Here is a 14,363-nt window from a genome sequence, read left to right on the forward strand (position 1 = left end):
CTGTCAAAGATCCGCATTACATATTGGTAAATGTACCTAGTTTTTGCCCTGTGTATTCTGCTCGGTATATATACAATGCACAGAAGATACGTTACGAGAGCGTAACCCTTGTCTTTCGAAGACATAACCGGCAATGATCCATATTCATAAGCCTGACGGAGCGTCGTTTGCTAGCGAATTGCATTAGAAACATAAATTGGTCAAACATCATGGTCAAGTGAGAATCAGTGGATAAGAGCGATGACAAGTGTGTTGTTATCGACATGGTGAATTTGTAATTCAAGGACGGTGTTCGTTTTGCTATACACTAATCGTCTTTGTCCAATAAGACCTTCAGTGATACAGTGGAGCCCTTTTGGACCTTTTGGTAAGCTTTCTGTGACGCGCACATTTTCGCAATGGTAGCGTTTCTTTATTATGTGTATTTCATAGCGAGGCAATGATCACCGGAAATACAAAGTAATTAAGCTTCTATTCAAAAATTTACTACGTCAATGCGGAAGGCCAAGCAAAATAAGGGATTAAAGTTTACTTAACCTTTTGGTCATTTTGTCTGTTTAAGAATCATGGGTGATCTTAAAGTTAAAAACACTGTGTATAAAAATAAAGTGTTAAAATGTACAGAAATACAACAAAAAGGAATATATTTGTATATAAAACATGTATATAAAGCTTAAGGACCTCTGTCTATGCTTTTTCTCATATCTACTGATATCTCCCCATAATTAGGCACGTGCTTTACTTGTCTCGTATACCCCTCAAATAGTGGGAAAACCAGCATACCCTGATGCGTTTCTGTATACGTGTTCGTTTTGTTATGGGTAGTTATTTCTAACAGCGCATTTACAATACTGACACCACTGGAGTACAATGTAACTACATTACAGAATATCTTGTATATGTATACCAACTAAGACTTTCACACCTCTGACAAATATCAGAAAGATATCACAAGGTCAGACATCCTGCTTCCGTGTTTAAGTTGCGACATAGCGGTGAGATTACACCATAGAATGTCTTTTGAGTCAGTCACAAGTATGAACCGTCTTGGTGTGTGCCATTTGTTACATGCATTGCGAACAGAGATAAGGTGAACTGACAAGTAAACAAAACAAGAAAATAAGAACAAAATACAAAACCTTTCCTATTAAAAAGTTGGTGTTAGACAGCAATGGAGCTCAAGTTTCGGGCTATATTTTGAAAAACAACACCAGTTGTGGATGCATAAATAAATAACGCATTAGTTTAATGTATTTAATTGTGATGATACTGAGTACTGCGTCCACGCAATAGAACTATTGTCAAAAGTGCAGGCGCCCTGACCCCTGTGTTGTGAGTTATGTGGATCGTCGTGTCGACCCATCGTCGTTTTGTAGTCCTACCGGTCCGGGGGGTCGGGGCCGTTGTCGAACCGTCCCAGGAGGTAGAGTATACATCATTCCTATAAAGGGATGAGAACATTAATATTGACTCTTCTTGTCTTTCCGCTTGTCACATACTTGTTCGACGGTACGCTGGTAAGGACAGTTGTAGATTGGGACGGTGATAGGTAATCGCAGATATCTTCTGTCAATGACGTCATCATCACCGACATGTCAGCTGATCATGATCATCAGGCCCTTTTAATGACGTCACATACGAGTTTAAGGCTATAAAAGACCAGACAACATACAATGTCATTTTATTTCATCTAGGTAGCCATGCTTCTGATAGGATTATATTGGTCATATTACGGGAAATACATTGTATATATCATCGTGTTGCCCCTACATGATTATTTACTGGAATGGAGACTGTGACAATTACACATGTATACGTGTGCACGTACAGGAGATTGGGACAATTGTACACATACAGGAGATTGTTGACAATCGTACATGTACACGTACAGGAGTTTGTGACAATCGTACATGTACACGTAGAGGAGTTTGTGACAATCGTACATGTACACGTACAGGAGTTTGTAACAATAGTACATGTACACGTACAGGAGTTTGTGACAATCGTAAATGTACACGTACAGGAGTTTGTGACAATCGTACATGTACACGTACAGGAGTTTGTAACAATAGTACATGTGCACACGTACAGGAGATTGGGAGAATCCTATATGTAAACGTGTAAACGTATGTAGGAGATTCGGACAGTCGTACATTAACACGTGTACAGAAGTGGGGAACACGTATGGAGTGGTACAATTTTACATGTATTACACGTTCATTTGCACTTACAAAAGATGGCGAAACATTTACATAAAACACGAACAGAGGTAAAGAACACATGAACATTTACAAGTAAAGGAAATGGTAACACACAAAGGTGAAGGAGAACATGTACAGCTATTTGCACGTTTGTTACACGTATAATAAATGGAAACAAGTATAGGAGTAATAGAACATGTGCATCACGTACAGGTGAACACAAGAGAGCGGGAACACACGACAGGTGTACACTAGAGAGCGGGATCACACGTACAGGTGTACACAAGAGAGCGGGAACACACGTACAGGTGTACACTAGAGAGCGGGAACACACGTACAGGTGAACACTGGAGAGCGGGAACACACGTACAGGTGTACACTAGAGAGCGGGAACACACGTAAAGGTGTACACTAGAGAGCGGGAACACATGTACAGGTGAACACTAGAGAGCGGGAACACACGTACAGGTGAACACTAGAGAGCGGGAACACACGTACATGTGAACACTAGAGAGCGTGAACACACGTACAGGTGAACACTAGAGAGAGGGAACACACGTAAAGGTAAACACTAAAGGGCGGGAAACACACGTACATGTGAACACTAGAGAGCGTGAACACACGTACAGGTGAACACTAGAGAGCGGGAACACACGTAAAGGTAAACACTAAAGGGCGGGGAACACACGTACATGTGAACACTAGAGAGCGGGAACACACGTACATGTGAACACTAGAGAGCGGGAACACACGTTAAGGTGTACACTAGAGAGCGGGAACACACGTAAAGGTAAACACTAAAGGGCGGGAAACACACGTACATGTGAACACTAGAGAGCGGGAACACACGTACAGGTGAACACTAGAGAGCAGGAACACACGTACAGGTGAACACTAGAGAGCGGGAACACACGTACATGTGAACACTAGAGAGCGGGAACACACGTACAGGTGAATACTAGAGAGCGGGAACACACGTACAGGTGAACACTAGAGAGCGGGATCACACGTACAGGTGAACACTAAAGGGCGGGGACCACAAGCACAGGTGTACACTAAAGGGCGGGGAACATACGTACAGGTGAACACTAAAGGGCGAGGAACATACGTACAGGTGAACACTAAAGGGCGAGGAACATATGTACAGGTGAAAACTAAAGGGCGAGGAACATACGTACAGGTGAACACTAAAGGGCGGGGAACATACGTACAGGTGAACACTAAAGGGCGAGGAACATACGTACAGGTGCACACAAAGATTATTAGAGGAACGTACGTACACGTTCGATGTACTTGTACACGTTCCGGAATCGAGAAACACACGTACACGAACGGAGGCGGGGATTAGCGGAGTATGGCTCCCTTGTTGTGTTTGTAAACTTCATAACATACACATGCACGCCAGCGCAAGACCACGTAGCATGGATACAGGCGTTTATTTTGGGACTCACAATTCAAAATATTGTTGTTTTTATTTGCCGTTAATTTACTTACCGCATACCTCGAGTAGTTTGTTTACTGCGGACAATAAAAACAGTTGATTGTTTAACTTCCCTTTTTCGTGTCCTTGACCGCGTGGCAGTTACTGCGGCATCTGCCGTTGTGGATCCACACACCCAACATATATACTGTTACAACTTTTATTTTTAAAGATAGAGGTTTTCGCAGTGCAATTTTATCGTGAATTAAAATATCTCGCTATAAGAGATTATAGATATACAAATGTACATATTCTTAATAAGAATATGTTTGTTTTAAGAATATATTTGTTTTCGTTCGTTCCCGAATTCAGTTCCTTGGAAAATCAATCGTGCAATTGAGCGGAAATGATCTGCGGCGATATTTGAAAACAAAATATCTCGGTACATGTATATACTGGAAACTGAGACACGAATACCAAGTCGTTTAAGAAAATGTCGTCTTTTCTGACTATGTAAATTAAGTCCTATTGAATTTGTTATGTAATGCTTCAAAGCATTTTTCATGATTGAACAAAATAAACAAAATTGACATGTACTTTAAAATGTCAAAATGCAAATGATATAATAAAATGTAAACACGGGTAATATTGTCCTTGCACTTTATTTTTTTTATGTTTAATTTTGCTTTACGTGTAAATCCAACATGACGGAAAATAACTAGGGTAGATCACGCACATCGACCGGACGTCACGATCGGAATTACTCCGCAAGGTAATTAGGTCTTTGTTGGTGCTAACCCTTGTCATTACAGGCACCTGTCTCTCCTACAGTGACACTTGTTACCTTTCTCCTGATTCTCTAACGAGGTGGGGTTGTTGTTTGTAAGATATTAAACGGGGCTCTCAAAGGGCTTTCCCACGACAGAGTAGGTTAAGTGGGTTGTGTAACATTCTAGCTATCAACGTTTAGGTTGCGTAAATGATCAGTTCCCGTTGACTGTCGGTCACATCACCAATGGGTAGATACGGTAGAAGACGCCCTGATTGTATTTCTGTTATCAAAGTCTAGAAAGTTATCCACGAATTCAAATGAAGTGCCGGAATCAAACAAATTGTACTAAGAATGAGCACTAAGTCCCATGTCCCCCTCGAGCTCACTGATGTCCGAGTGTCAGGTGCTTTCTATTCTCCCCTCCACGCCATCTCCCCACCAAAATATGTCCTATTTCCCCTTCGTACCTAGTGTCATGAAGGCAGCTGAGTTGTCCTCGCTCCCCTCACAATCGTGTATCTTGCCCCTATTCACAGAGACGTATGCCAGCCCTTTCCTATACCATGTATCCTCCTCCCTTACCAGTCACACATTTGGTGTCCTCGCTTTCCCTTCCGAGTCACGTGTCCTTACCTCTCCCATCCGTATTTACCATGTCCTCGCAAATGACCTTAACCTATATCCATGAGATGTCACTGCTTCTGCACGTGTCTCAAGTTCCGACTCTTTCCTTCATGACCCAAACCCTCACTCCGTCTCCGCGTACATGTACATGTATCATCTCCTCGCTCTCCCTCAGTGTATCGTGTCCTTACCCCCTCGAACCCCATATGTCCCTCTCTCGTAATATATTCCCATAATGTGCTCCCATATTCGTGTCGCATGTCCCCGCGATCAATCCACAGCCTCAGACATCAAAACCATTCTGGTTAATGACACGTGACTCTAAATTGTCTCGCGTGAACACAAATAAAGGTGTTAGTGAGCTAACAATCTAATAAAAGCACGTGTCATGTGATTGTATCCTAGATATCAGCAGGGAATCAAACACGAGGGAATATGTGTTACCAATTAAATAAACATTTGGGTCACGAGACTTGAACGTGAGTTTGAAGTCAAGCCGGACTTAACGGCTCATTAGTTGTTCCTAACACAGAAAATGTCAGCCTAGTTCGTTGGTTGTCTTAATTATGTCGTGTCTTCATCAAATCCTGATGTTCAAGGAAATACTTTTTCTTTTCTCTGCTGAGATTAGCAAGATGTGATAACGTTTTATCGAAGTCATTGGACTGCAGCAAGATCCCGGTATGACGAAGTCATTTAATTACAGAAAACATCTAATGTCGAAGCCATTGGATTATAGCGCAACCCTTTTATGTCGAATCCCTTGAATTGCAACGCATCCACGTTTTGTTGAAGCCATTAAATCATAGAACCATGGAATGTCAAATCCATTGAATTACAGTGCAACACCGTTATTTCGAAGTCATTAAATCCAAGCATAATCCCGTTAAGCCGAATCCGTTGAATCACAACTCTATTTTCGTTTTAACGAAGCCAATGAAAATCACCATCACCCCGTTTTTTCGAAGCCATTTAATTATAGCAAATCCTGGTGTGTCGAAGTCTTTGAAGTTCTACGCAACCATGTTATGTAAATGTCGAAGTCAGCGAGACAATGACATAAAACTATGTATATTGAAGTCGTCTGAATTATAGAAAATATCTTGAATTTATTTTACTCATGATATATTTTGAAAAAAAATGCATTGAAATAATTCGACAAGTAACAAAAATGAGAAACACATGTTGAAGTTCCTCTGTAGTTTCGCATTGATTACAATATCAAAATTATAAAATATAGTGTCTTTTAACAGGAGGAATTCATGTATATGCATGAATTTGAAACATGATGTCTCTCCAGATTTCGTCTCTAGGCTTTCAAATGTGACTTTATTCTATTATTTGACACACCAGGTGTTCAAGTTATCTTTTTATCTATCATAGTTCTTTAAGCGTCAGTTACAGTATAATAAATTCACGGACAGAACTGTGTATATAGTGCAAGACGTTTCTTTTAAAATAAAATTTAAAAAATGAATATCACGCCATCGTTAAGAAGAAACCTCCCATTGGGCGGCAAAATGGAAGTGTTTTAATACGTTGAGTTAATGCTACATACCCTACAAAGATTACAACAAGCGTTAACACCAGTTTACCAATAAAAAGGCATAATTTAATGAGTTAAATCTACGATAATTTAATGTAGAGCACCGCACAGCCGCGCTCTACCAGTAGCGACAGTTGCGTCATTAAGTGTAAAGACAGGGGTCGAAAGCTCTCGACGGCAAGCTTTCAAAAATAGCGTTGTATAAAATCGTACTAAATTAAATTTAAGGATTTGATGCTAATTTGATATCGTTTTATCGCCACGAAAAAATGTCTCGACACTGGTGATAATTTGAATCATTTTACCCCTAACTTGTCACCAAACACTTAGCATAACAGTCAATACACCACAGTTTAATTCAATTTTAATTTCATTGCAGCTCAGTTGCAAAGATAGGCGAGATAGCAGAGCCGACAGCCCAGTAGGGTACGGCTATGGCCGGAATATAAAGCAACATGCATCAAAGATATGGTTATGTTTTACTAGTTTTTAGTGGGGCCATATAAATATGCATGCAAACTTTATCTCACTGATTCATCACATGTTAATTTCTACGATTATTATTAAATAATTTTATGAGCGGTTTAGTTTCGTCTGTCCTTGACTTCGGAAAACTATTTTTGACTCTGTTGACTATACCTCCGTGACACCGTTAGAGGGCGCTATTCCATTATACTTTACGCGACGTCATGTTGCGCAGTCATATTACGAAACCCTTCAATGTATTCAAACACTGCCATTAGCAGTTGCAGTTTTGCTCTCATAAATAAATCGGATCATTGAAATGATACAGACGGGTATTGCGACAACAAATGAAAATACTCCATTTTACCTTTGCGTGACGTCATGTTGCGCAATGGTAATACGTCACATTTTAAATGTTAGCCATTACTTCCTGCTCTGTCGTGTTGACGTAAATAGCGTGTTTTGAAACAGGAAGCGCACAAGAGTTTACAGAAAAAACATAGTGGCATTAAAAAATATGTTACCCTGTACATGTATTTAATAAGTTCTATCCAATCAAATGTAATGTACTAAATTCATTATGGTCTTTTCCCGAGGAAACTGTTCTCTTAGAGTAATGTCAAAAGCCGACGGGTAGGGCACTACATTGTATGAACTGAATTTTAGGATAAAATTAAATATGACTTATTTGTTTTTGCAGGACATATTACTACAACACATATCGGGAACGATTTCAGCCCAGCTATACCACCAAATACAAGTGTTGCCACGGCTGGCAGGAACGATCGGGGCAGACGGCCGGATGCATGTTCCGTAAGTAGCGACACCTATACATTATCATATTGTCAAAAACAAGGCCATAAATGCATAAATTAAACGAGGAATTCATTGTCATGTTTGTTTAAACTTATATTATCTCAAATATGGACAAAATTATAAAGGATTGGGCAAATCAATTCGGCTGTCTTGGGAAAACAGCTCTGACATGTATATATATACATTTACTGGTACGTTGGGTATGCTTGACTTATACTGTATATATATATGACACATTCAAATGTGTGTTGTCCTTATAAAGAAAACGAGTTCAAAAACCAACTAAGCAACAAAACAACCTACTCAGAAATTCCTGTCTGTGTTTTTCGTTATCAAAGGAACATTCCGGAACAACCGGAAACTGTTTCCGACAACTGAGCTATCAGATATTGGACGATATTGAATAAACAACCGGTAACACACTCTCAGATAGTCCACTGTATCATAATTCAGACTACGACTTCCCCCAAACAACCCCGCTTTAAACTTTCATTGCATCACTGTCTTCTGGTATGTCAGGCGAATTTTACATCGAGAAACAGTTTTGATTAATAGTTTACTTGTATGATTTTTTCCACTACTTCTTAAAATGTCAAAAAACATCTTTCTATATCTACAAACATGTACATACATCGATACATACAAACTATAAAACGTACATACACAAATGGGAAATTAAAACCTCATGATGTTAAAATAATGCTTATCAAATCGTTCAGTCGAAAGTAATGATTTGCGTGATAGCTGTTGTGCATTTTTTCTTGCATCAAGTTTATTCAGTTTTGAATTTAACATTAAAATTATTTTGATGAAGTGTTCTTTGTTCTGATACATGTTAAATCTTCACCGTAGGTAAACCCTTTCTTCCTGGTCGATATCCCCTCCCCCATCTCCACCCCCGCCCCCGCACCCATATATATATACACACACACCCTCCCAACCGTAAGGTATTCATCCCCGCCCTTTTTGCTATTCCTCTACTTATGATAATAACTGCAGCAATAATCTAATCGCGTATGGTACGTCAGTAGCAAACTGCTTAATGTTGTTGGCTCTGAACGCAGAAAAACAGAGGAAAACAAAACAAGAAAAAGAAAAATGAGAAAAGGAAAGATAGAGAAAGAAATACATAAACGCCTCTGCTTAAATGGGACACGTGCCTAATGAATTCAGTTTCCTCCTTCTCGTCTGACAAACAATTCAATCAATGACGACCCAGACGATCCGGTATACCTGGACCACGCCCCTTCCTGTATACACGCCTTCAACAATTCCTTTATTAAAGTTTCGTTTCGTATCTTTTTTATGTTAAATTGGTAATCTCCATTTCAAGGAGATAGATTTTGTAACAGCTCATGGGTAGAATACAAATCGACGATCACATTTACCTGGTGCATACGGTTTAGCCCGTATCAAGTTTGACAGAGGTAAACCATTGTTGATAACTCTGTTCTCGGTGAAACCGCCGATAAGGGCTTACCCTGTCTGACATCTATCCAGTCTGTAGTTCAGTAGCTTCCAGTGTGATGGTGTTTAAAAATAAATATTTTACAAAAACAAAACCGTTGGAATTTCTGAATAGACGTTATTGTTTTAGCTTAGGAATGATATATTCATGTTCCTTCAATGATGCGATAAAACTTGAGAAAACATATGTTATTTTGTACCACTGTACCATTTTACAAATATTCTGAATGTATGTAGCACAAAGACAGTAATATATATTGCAAAATAAAAATAATTTGTTCGAAAAAAGAATAGACATGTTGTACATGTTTCCGTTGATTATGTGAAGTGGGTAAATTAGACCTCCCTGTAGAATCGGAGGACACCAAACCTGATTTTCTTCACCAAACATGACAGTTTCAAACGTTTTGACGTTTCTTCCCCTTTCTTTAAACATTTTTATAGCTTTTGTCTCCGCCTTGCCCTTTTCGTCCACGTGTATTGCTTTGACTGAAACAAAGAATTTAATTAAGATAACTCCGGTCAACAGATGGAAATATTTTACAAAATTTCTTACATACTAGTTATCCATAGTAAATCACATGTGCCGTATGACTGCAGTTTCCCGCTACTTCCCGTTTTAATTACAATGCCAGACGTCCACACACGCATTAAGCATGGTATTATTGAAAAATAACCACACATCCTTATACAGACATATGTTTAAATATATGCTCTATTAATTAAATATGGTAAAATAAGGATATGATTGTAGGTCTGGATTTACTGGATTTCCGTAGCAAATGATCATAAGCGGGAATAATTGTGCGACTTCCGGTTTAATTAATACTACTTCCGGTTTTAGACGTGCTAGATTTGATAATACCATGGGTAAAGTTTGAAGCAATGCGTAACGAACATTTGTTTCCTGGTATTCTATGGAATTTAAGTGTTACATAATTTATGCCAATTAAGCTTACTGCGGAAAAATAAAGCACAAACAGAATAACACAATATGGCGATTGGTGTTGATTGTATTTTTGTGTTCTTTAATTACCTTCACACTTCTTATGGCAACACTTTTCCTTTGGTGTCACTGTAGAACGTTCGCTCATGTGTGGAAGGCAATTGGTTCTGTTCACAGGCCGGGACATGCCAAATTTATGAAAATGTAGTCAGCACCAAATCCGCGCTAATACACCAACATAGCGCCTTCAGCTTACACACACGGAGACACGTCCTCAAATGTCCCAAGTTGAAATAGGACACTCAACCAAACCAAACATATAAAAGAAGACTAGTTATTATTTCGTTTCAAGTAATTAATTATTTGTAAAACATTAAAATATCGGGCTTTCTTTTCGTTGTTTTTTTCTGATCCCAACCAGAAAAAAAGTATATCAACATCAACATTATCATACGCCAGGAGTAATGTATTCGTCTGTTGTTGTTGACTGTTAAGTGAACTTAACAAACAAAAACGAGAATAGGTCTCCCAACGACCCAAAACTTGAGCGAGACTGATGGATAGTGTGTTCTGTTTAAAGTTCACACAGGGAAAATAAGATTGTATTTGAGGACAGGATAAAATATCAAAGATATAATACAGGTTGTCTCAACCATGACATTGCTTTCATCCCCAACACTGCTGAGCTAGCATAAACAGCGAATACAACAACGACGACGGTAGTCTTTTCATACTTTTTTTTTGGACATAAAACCAAGTGCCGTCTGCGGGATAATGTGTTAGGCCTGTCGTGACTTTACCTGTTTAAAAGATCTGCAAGTAATGAAGATATGCAAAATGATAGGATATATATGAAAATGGCCCACTTGTGTATTCCATACGGTCTTCATGCGTCCATTGTGATCTCTGAGGAACGTTCCATGTCGGGGAAAGTCGGGAATTTTTATGGGATTCCTGTTAGGATGACCCTGAATAATATGGTAGTGATACCTAAAACGAGTGACAAATCATGTAAATCTTTCACGTGGATGATATAAAAATACATATTTGCTTTTAAAATGTAGGAAGATAAAGCTTGTCTATGACCTCCTCGTATAACACCACAATTTCATACACCAAACTGTCGTTTTACTGAAAAATTATGCAGGTGTCCCATAAGATATACTTTGTGTCCTATGTGTAGAGTTTTGGCAAGTTTCATAGTGTATATGAAAGCTCTCCATTTGTACACCTTTGATCTGTATGGTGATTTGACAAAGGACACACTCGGGTCATGAGTAAGACCACAGGGGCAGGAGAATAAAATACAGGTTTTAAGTTTGGACTTATCTTGATGTATATATAGAGTAATATTTGATACTTAGGGTGTTTCGACCCCCATGATAGTATAAGTAGTCTATATAATCCCTCCTTTGGGGGTCGGTATTTTTCTTGTAATGATCAACCCCACATAAACGTCTTATTTTTCTCCTTACACATCAGCACCCATTAAGACAAAGACCTTGTATTTGGTTATCGGGCCCCTGTGTGTTTTATAACTAACTTCCAATACTGACATCATTTTTGATTTGATAAGAAACAGTGTACAAAGACATGATCAATTGAAATAAAACAGACATGGCGACAAATAGACAGGTGTGATATATTTCATAATTTGCTACTGTGCGATGTAAACATTTTTTACGATCTCATAACAATTAACAACACGACTTGTGGCGTCACTGAATTTTTAATTACGAAAAAAGGTTACACGGGCGTTAGTGTATTAGACTTTAGGGGAATAGTTTCATAATGAACTTTGTAATGTGTACGTATTATGAATTTGACATACTTATTACAAACTTCCAATTCATCAAAAAATGTGAATCAAGTTTCTAGAAGCCGGAAGTAGCATTTGAATTTTACCGGAAGTGAGATAAGATTTACTTAATGTTATTGTTAATCTCAGTCGATAGGTGAAATAGGTGATGCTTTATTGGTGTCATCACATTCGGATGAATGTATGCAGACAGAATTTGATTTTCAAAAAGCTAAACCGTTTTGAATTGGACGAAAGAGAACAGCGAATGAGCATTTTCAGTGCATGATTAAGCGAAATGCTGTTCCAACTGTAATGTTAAATAAACGTCATCAGACAAACTGAATACGATATAGAGAAACTTAGTACTAGGCACCTTGCGATATTCCTTGTCAGATGTTGTACATACATGTATGCATATGCCAAATAAGTCATTGTGTAGCATGATAGCGTAAATAAGTGCTCTCATTCATTTCATGATCTCGAAGCACTAACAAAATAAAATTTGGATTTGGTAACGCGATTCGGTTTTACCAATGTGCATTTGTCGATTTGACGCTTGGCATTCCGCTACAATATCACTGTGAATCGATTTGAGTCAATCGCTCACGGGACTAAGATTTTAGCATGCTAATGAAAACACAAAAAGTAGTAACTTAATGATCAGAGATTCCACTGAATTCAATAACGGGTAACTGGAATTTAAAAATAAATAAAAATATTATAGGTTTCAATCCATATTTGCACTTATATCTAGTGAAACCTATGCTGAACCTTACCACCAGGACTTTTATCGCGCAGTGTACCTTTACGCCATATAAATGAACCTGTCGTGATCAGCTCCATGTCAGCTTCAAAGAATATTATGTCTAACTAAAACACAATAAAATGTAGATGAAAGCTCAATCAAATAAGATTTTGTGTGATTTCCTGTCGTTTTATTCTCAAAAAAAAGTTTGACCGAAGCCTTACCTTAAGCCCGTCAGAAGTTCCCCTTCCTTTAATAGTCAACCACGGTAAGGCTTCATCCCAGATTAGTTGCAATACAGCAGAGTAGGGTGTATTTGTAATATAACTATAAATTACAGTCTGAGCGGTTTGAGGAGACTTAACCTTTAATTAATTCTGTCTCCTGTCGGAATAGCTTTACCTTATTTAACGTTAGTTGTGTTTTATTAGAGAATGCTTGAGATCAAACACATACATTTATCTTAACGTAGACTGCCCTCTAGATAATTTTACTGTAAAATATAACGTCATTTAATTTGTTCTGGTGGGCATATTGCCAATTAAATATTTGTTTACGTCGGGAATATGTGCAATTTAATGTTGAAAATTATTACGACAAATTTACGTAGTGACTACAGGAATGTATCGGTCAACGTGCACGTGCAACTGTGACAAAGCTTCCGGTCCTACATGGCCTATATTTAACTGTCATGTTAAGAAATGTACGTGTCTTTCCAAAACATAGCTACAGGCATAGTGGACCTTTTGTTTAAGAACATAATCCTGAAAGCCGATTTCCTTATGATATACTGCAGAATACATTAAATGATAGAGAAATACCTTTATCTAAAATAGTAGTTACATTAAACATGTAACGATCTGCCTTAAGGAAGCCATTTATTTACCCAAATAATACATTAAATCGGCGTTAAAGCCTGCGAAATAAATGAACTCATTTGGTTGGAAAGAATTTGAAACTTGCGGAACAGAAGTAATTAAACTTACATACAGATCTAATGGATTCTAAAAAAGACCTGAGTAAAAAATACTTTGGAATGACCTTGGCGGTCTAACACGACATGACAATTGCCATTAATTTGAAGGGTTAAGCAGACATGGCGACATTAAATCGCGCGACTTAGCCTTAGATGACGCGTTATGTACAGGTAGTAATGGGTTGTATGTTTTTGGTGACTTACGACGCCACGTATGTGTGACAAGAAAAGGTTACGTTAAATACTTGTCAGTTTGGACAGGTGTAATCGTCACTAGGGGCGTCCCTTGTTAGGGACATAGACAACTCCTACATAACGTGATCTGCGGTAGAGTGAAAATTAACCTCTTAAAAGGGTGTCTAAGAAAGAGCATCCCTTTTAGCAAATTGTGCAAAGATGGCACAGTATACAAATACATTTTTATTAAGGATCCGCGTACCGCCGCCTACATTGTGTTAATCCCCGTACCGCTGCCGAAACTGTAACAATATCCATTCGAAACTTTTTACTCAGTCATGACTAAGAGATTTGATAGACATTTTCTGAAGAGAAAACCGGTTATATCTTACAGAAATTTTATGAAA

General features: G+C 38.4%; 1 protein-coding gene across 5 annotated transcripts in view; it reads left to right on the top strand.

The window, feature by feature from the left end:
* LOC110467125 (multiple epidermal growth factor-like domains protein 6) overlaps positions 1-14,363 on the top strand; it is a 220,468-nt gene that overhangs the window by 66,578 nt on the left and 139,527 nt on the right. For all 5 annotated transcript variants that reach the window (XM_021524057.1, XM_021524056.1, XM_021524059.1 and 2 more), the window contains exon 3: positions 7,729-7,841. In XM_021524057.1, the coding sequence (XP_021379732.1) occupies positions 7,729-7,841 (113 nt within the window). The remainder of the gene's footprint in view (positions 1-7,728; positions 7,842-14,363) is intronic.

This window comes from Mizuhopecten yessoensis, unplaced genomic scaffold (genome assembly GCF_002113885.1).
Source record: "Mizuhopecten yessoensis strain PY_sf001 unplaced genomic scaffold, ASM211388v2 scaffold11161, whole genome shotgun sequence".
In the NCBI taxonomy this organism is placed as follows: Eukaryota; Metazoa; Mollusca; class Bivalvia; order Pectinida; family Pectinidae; genus Mizuhopecten; species Mizuhopecten yessoensis.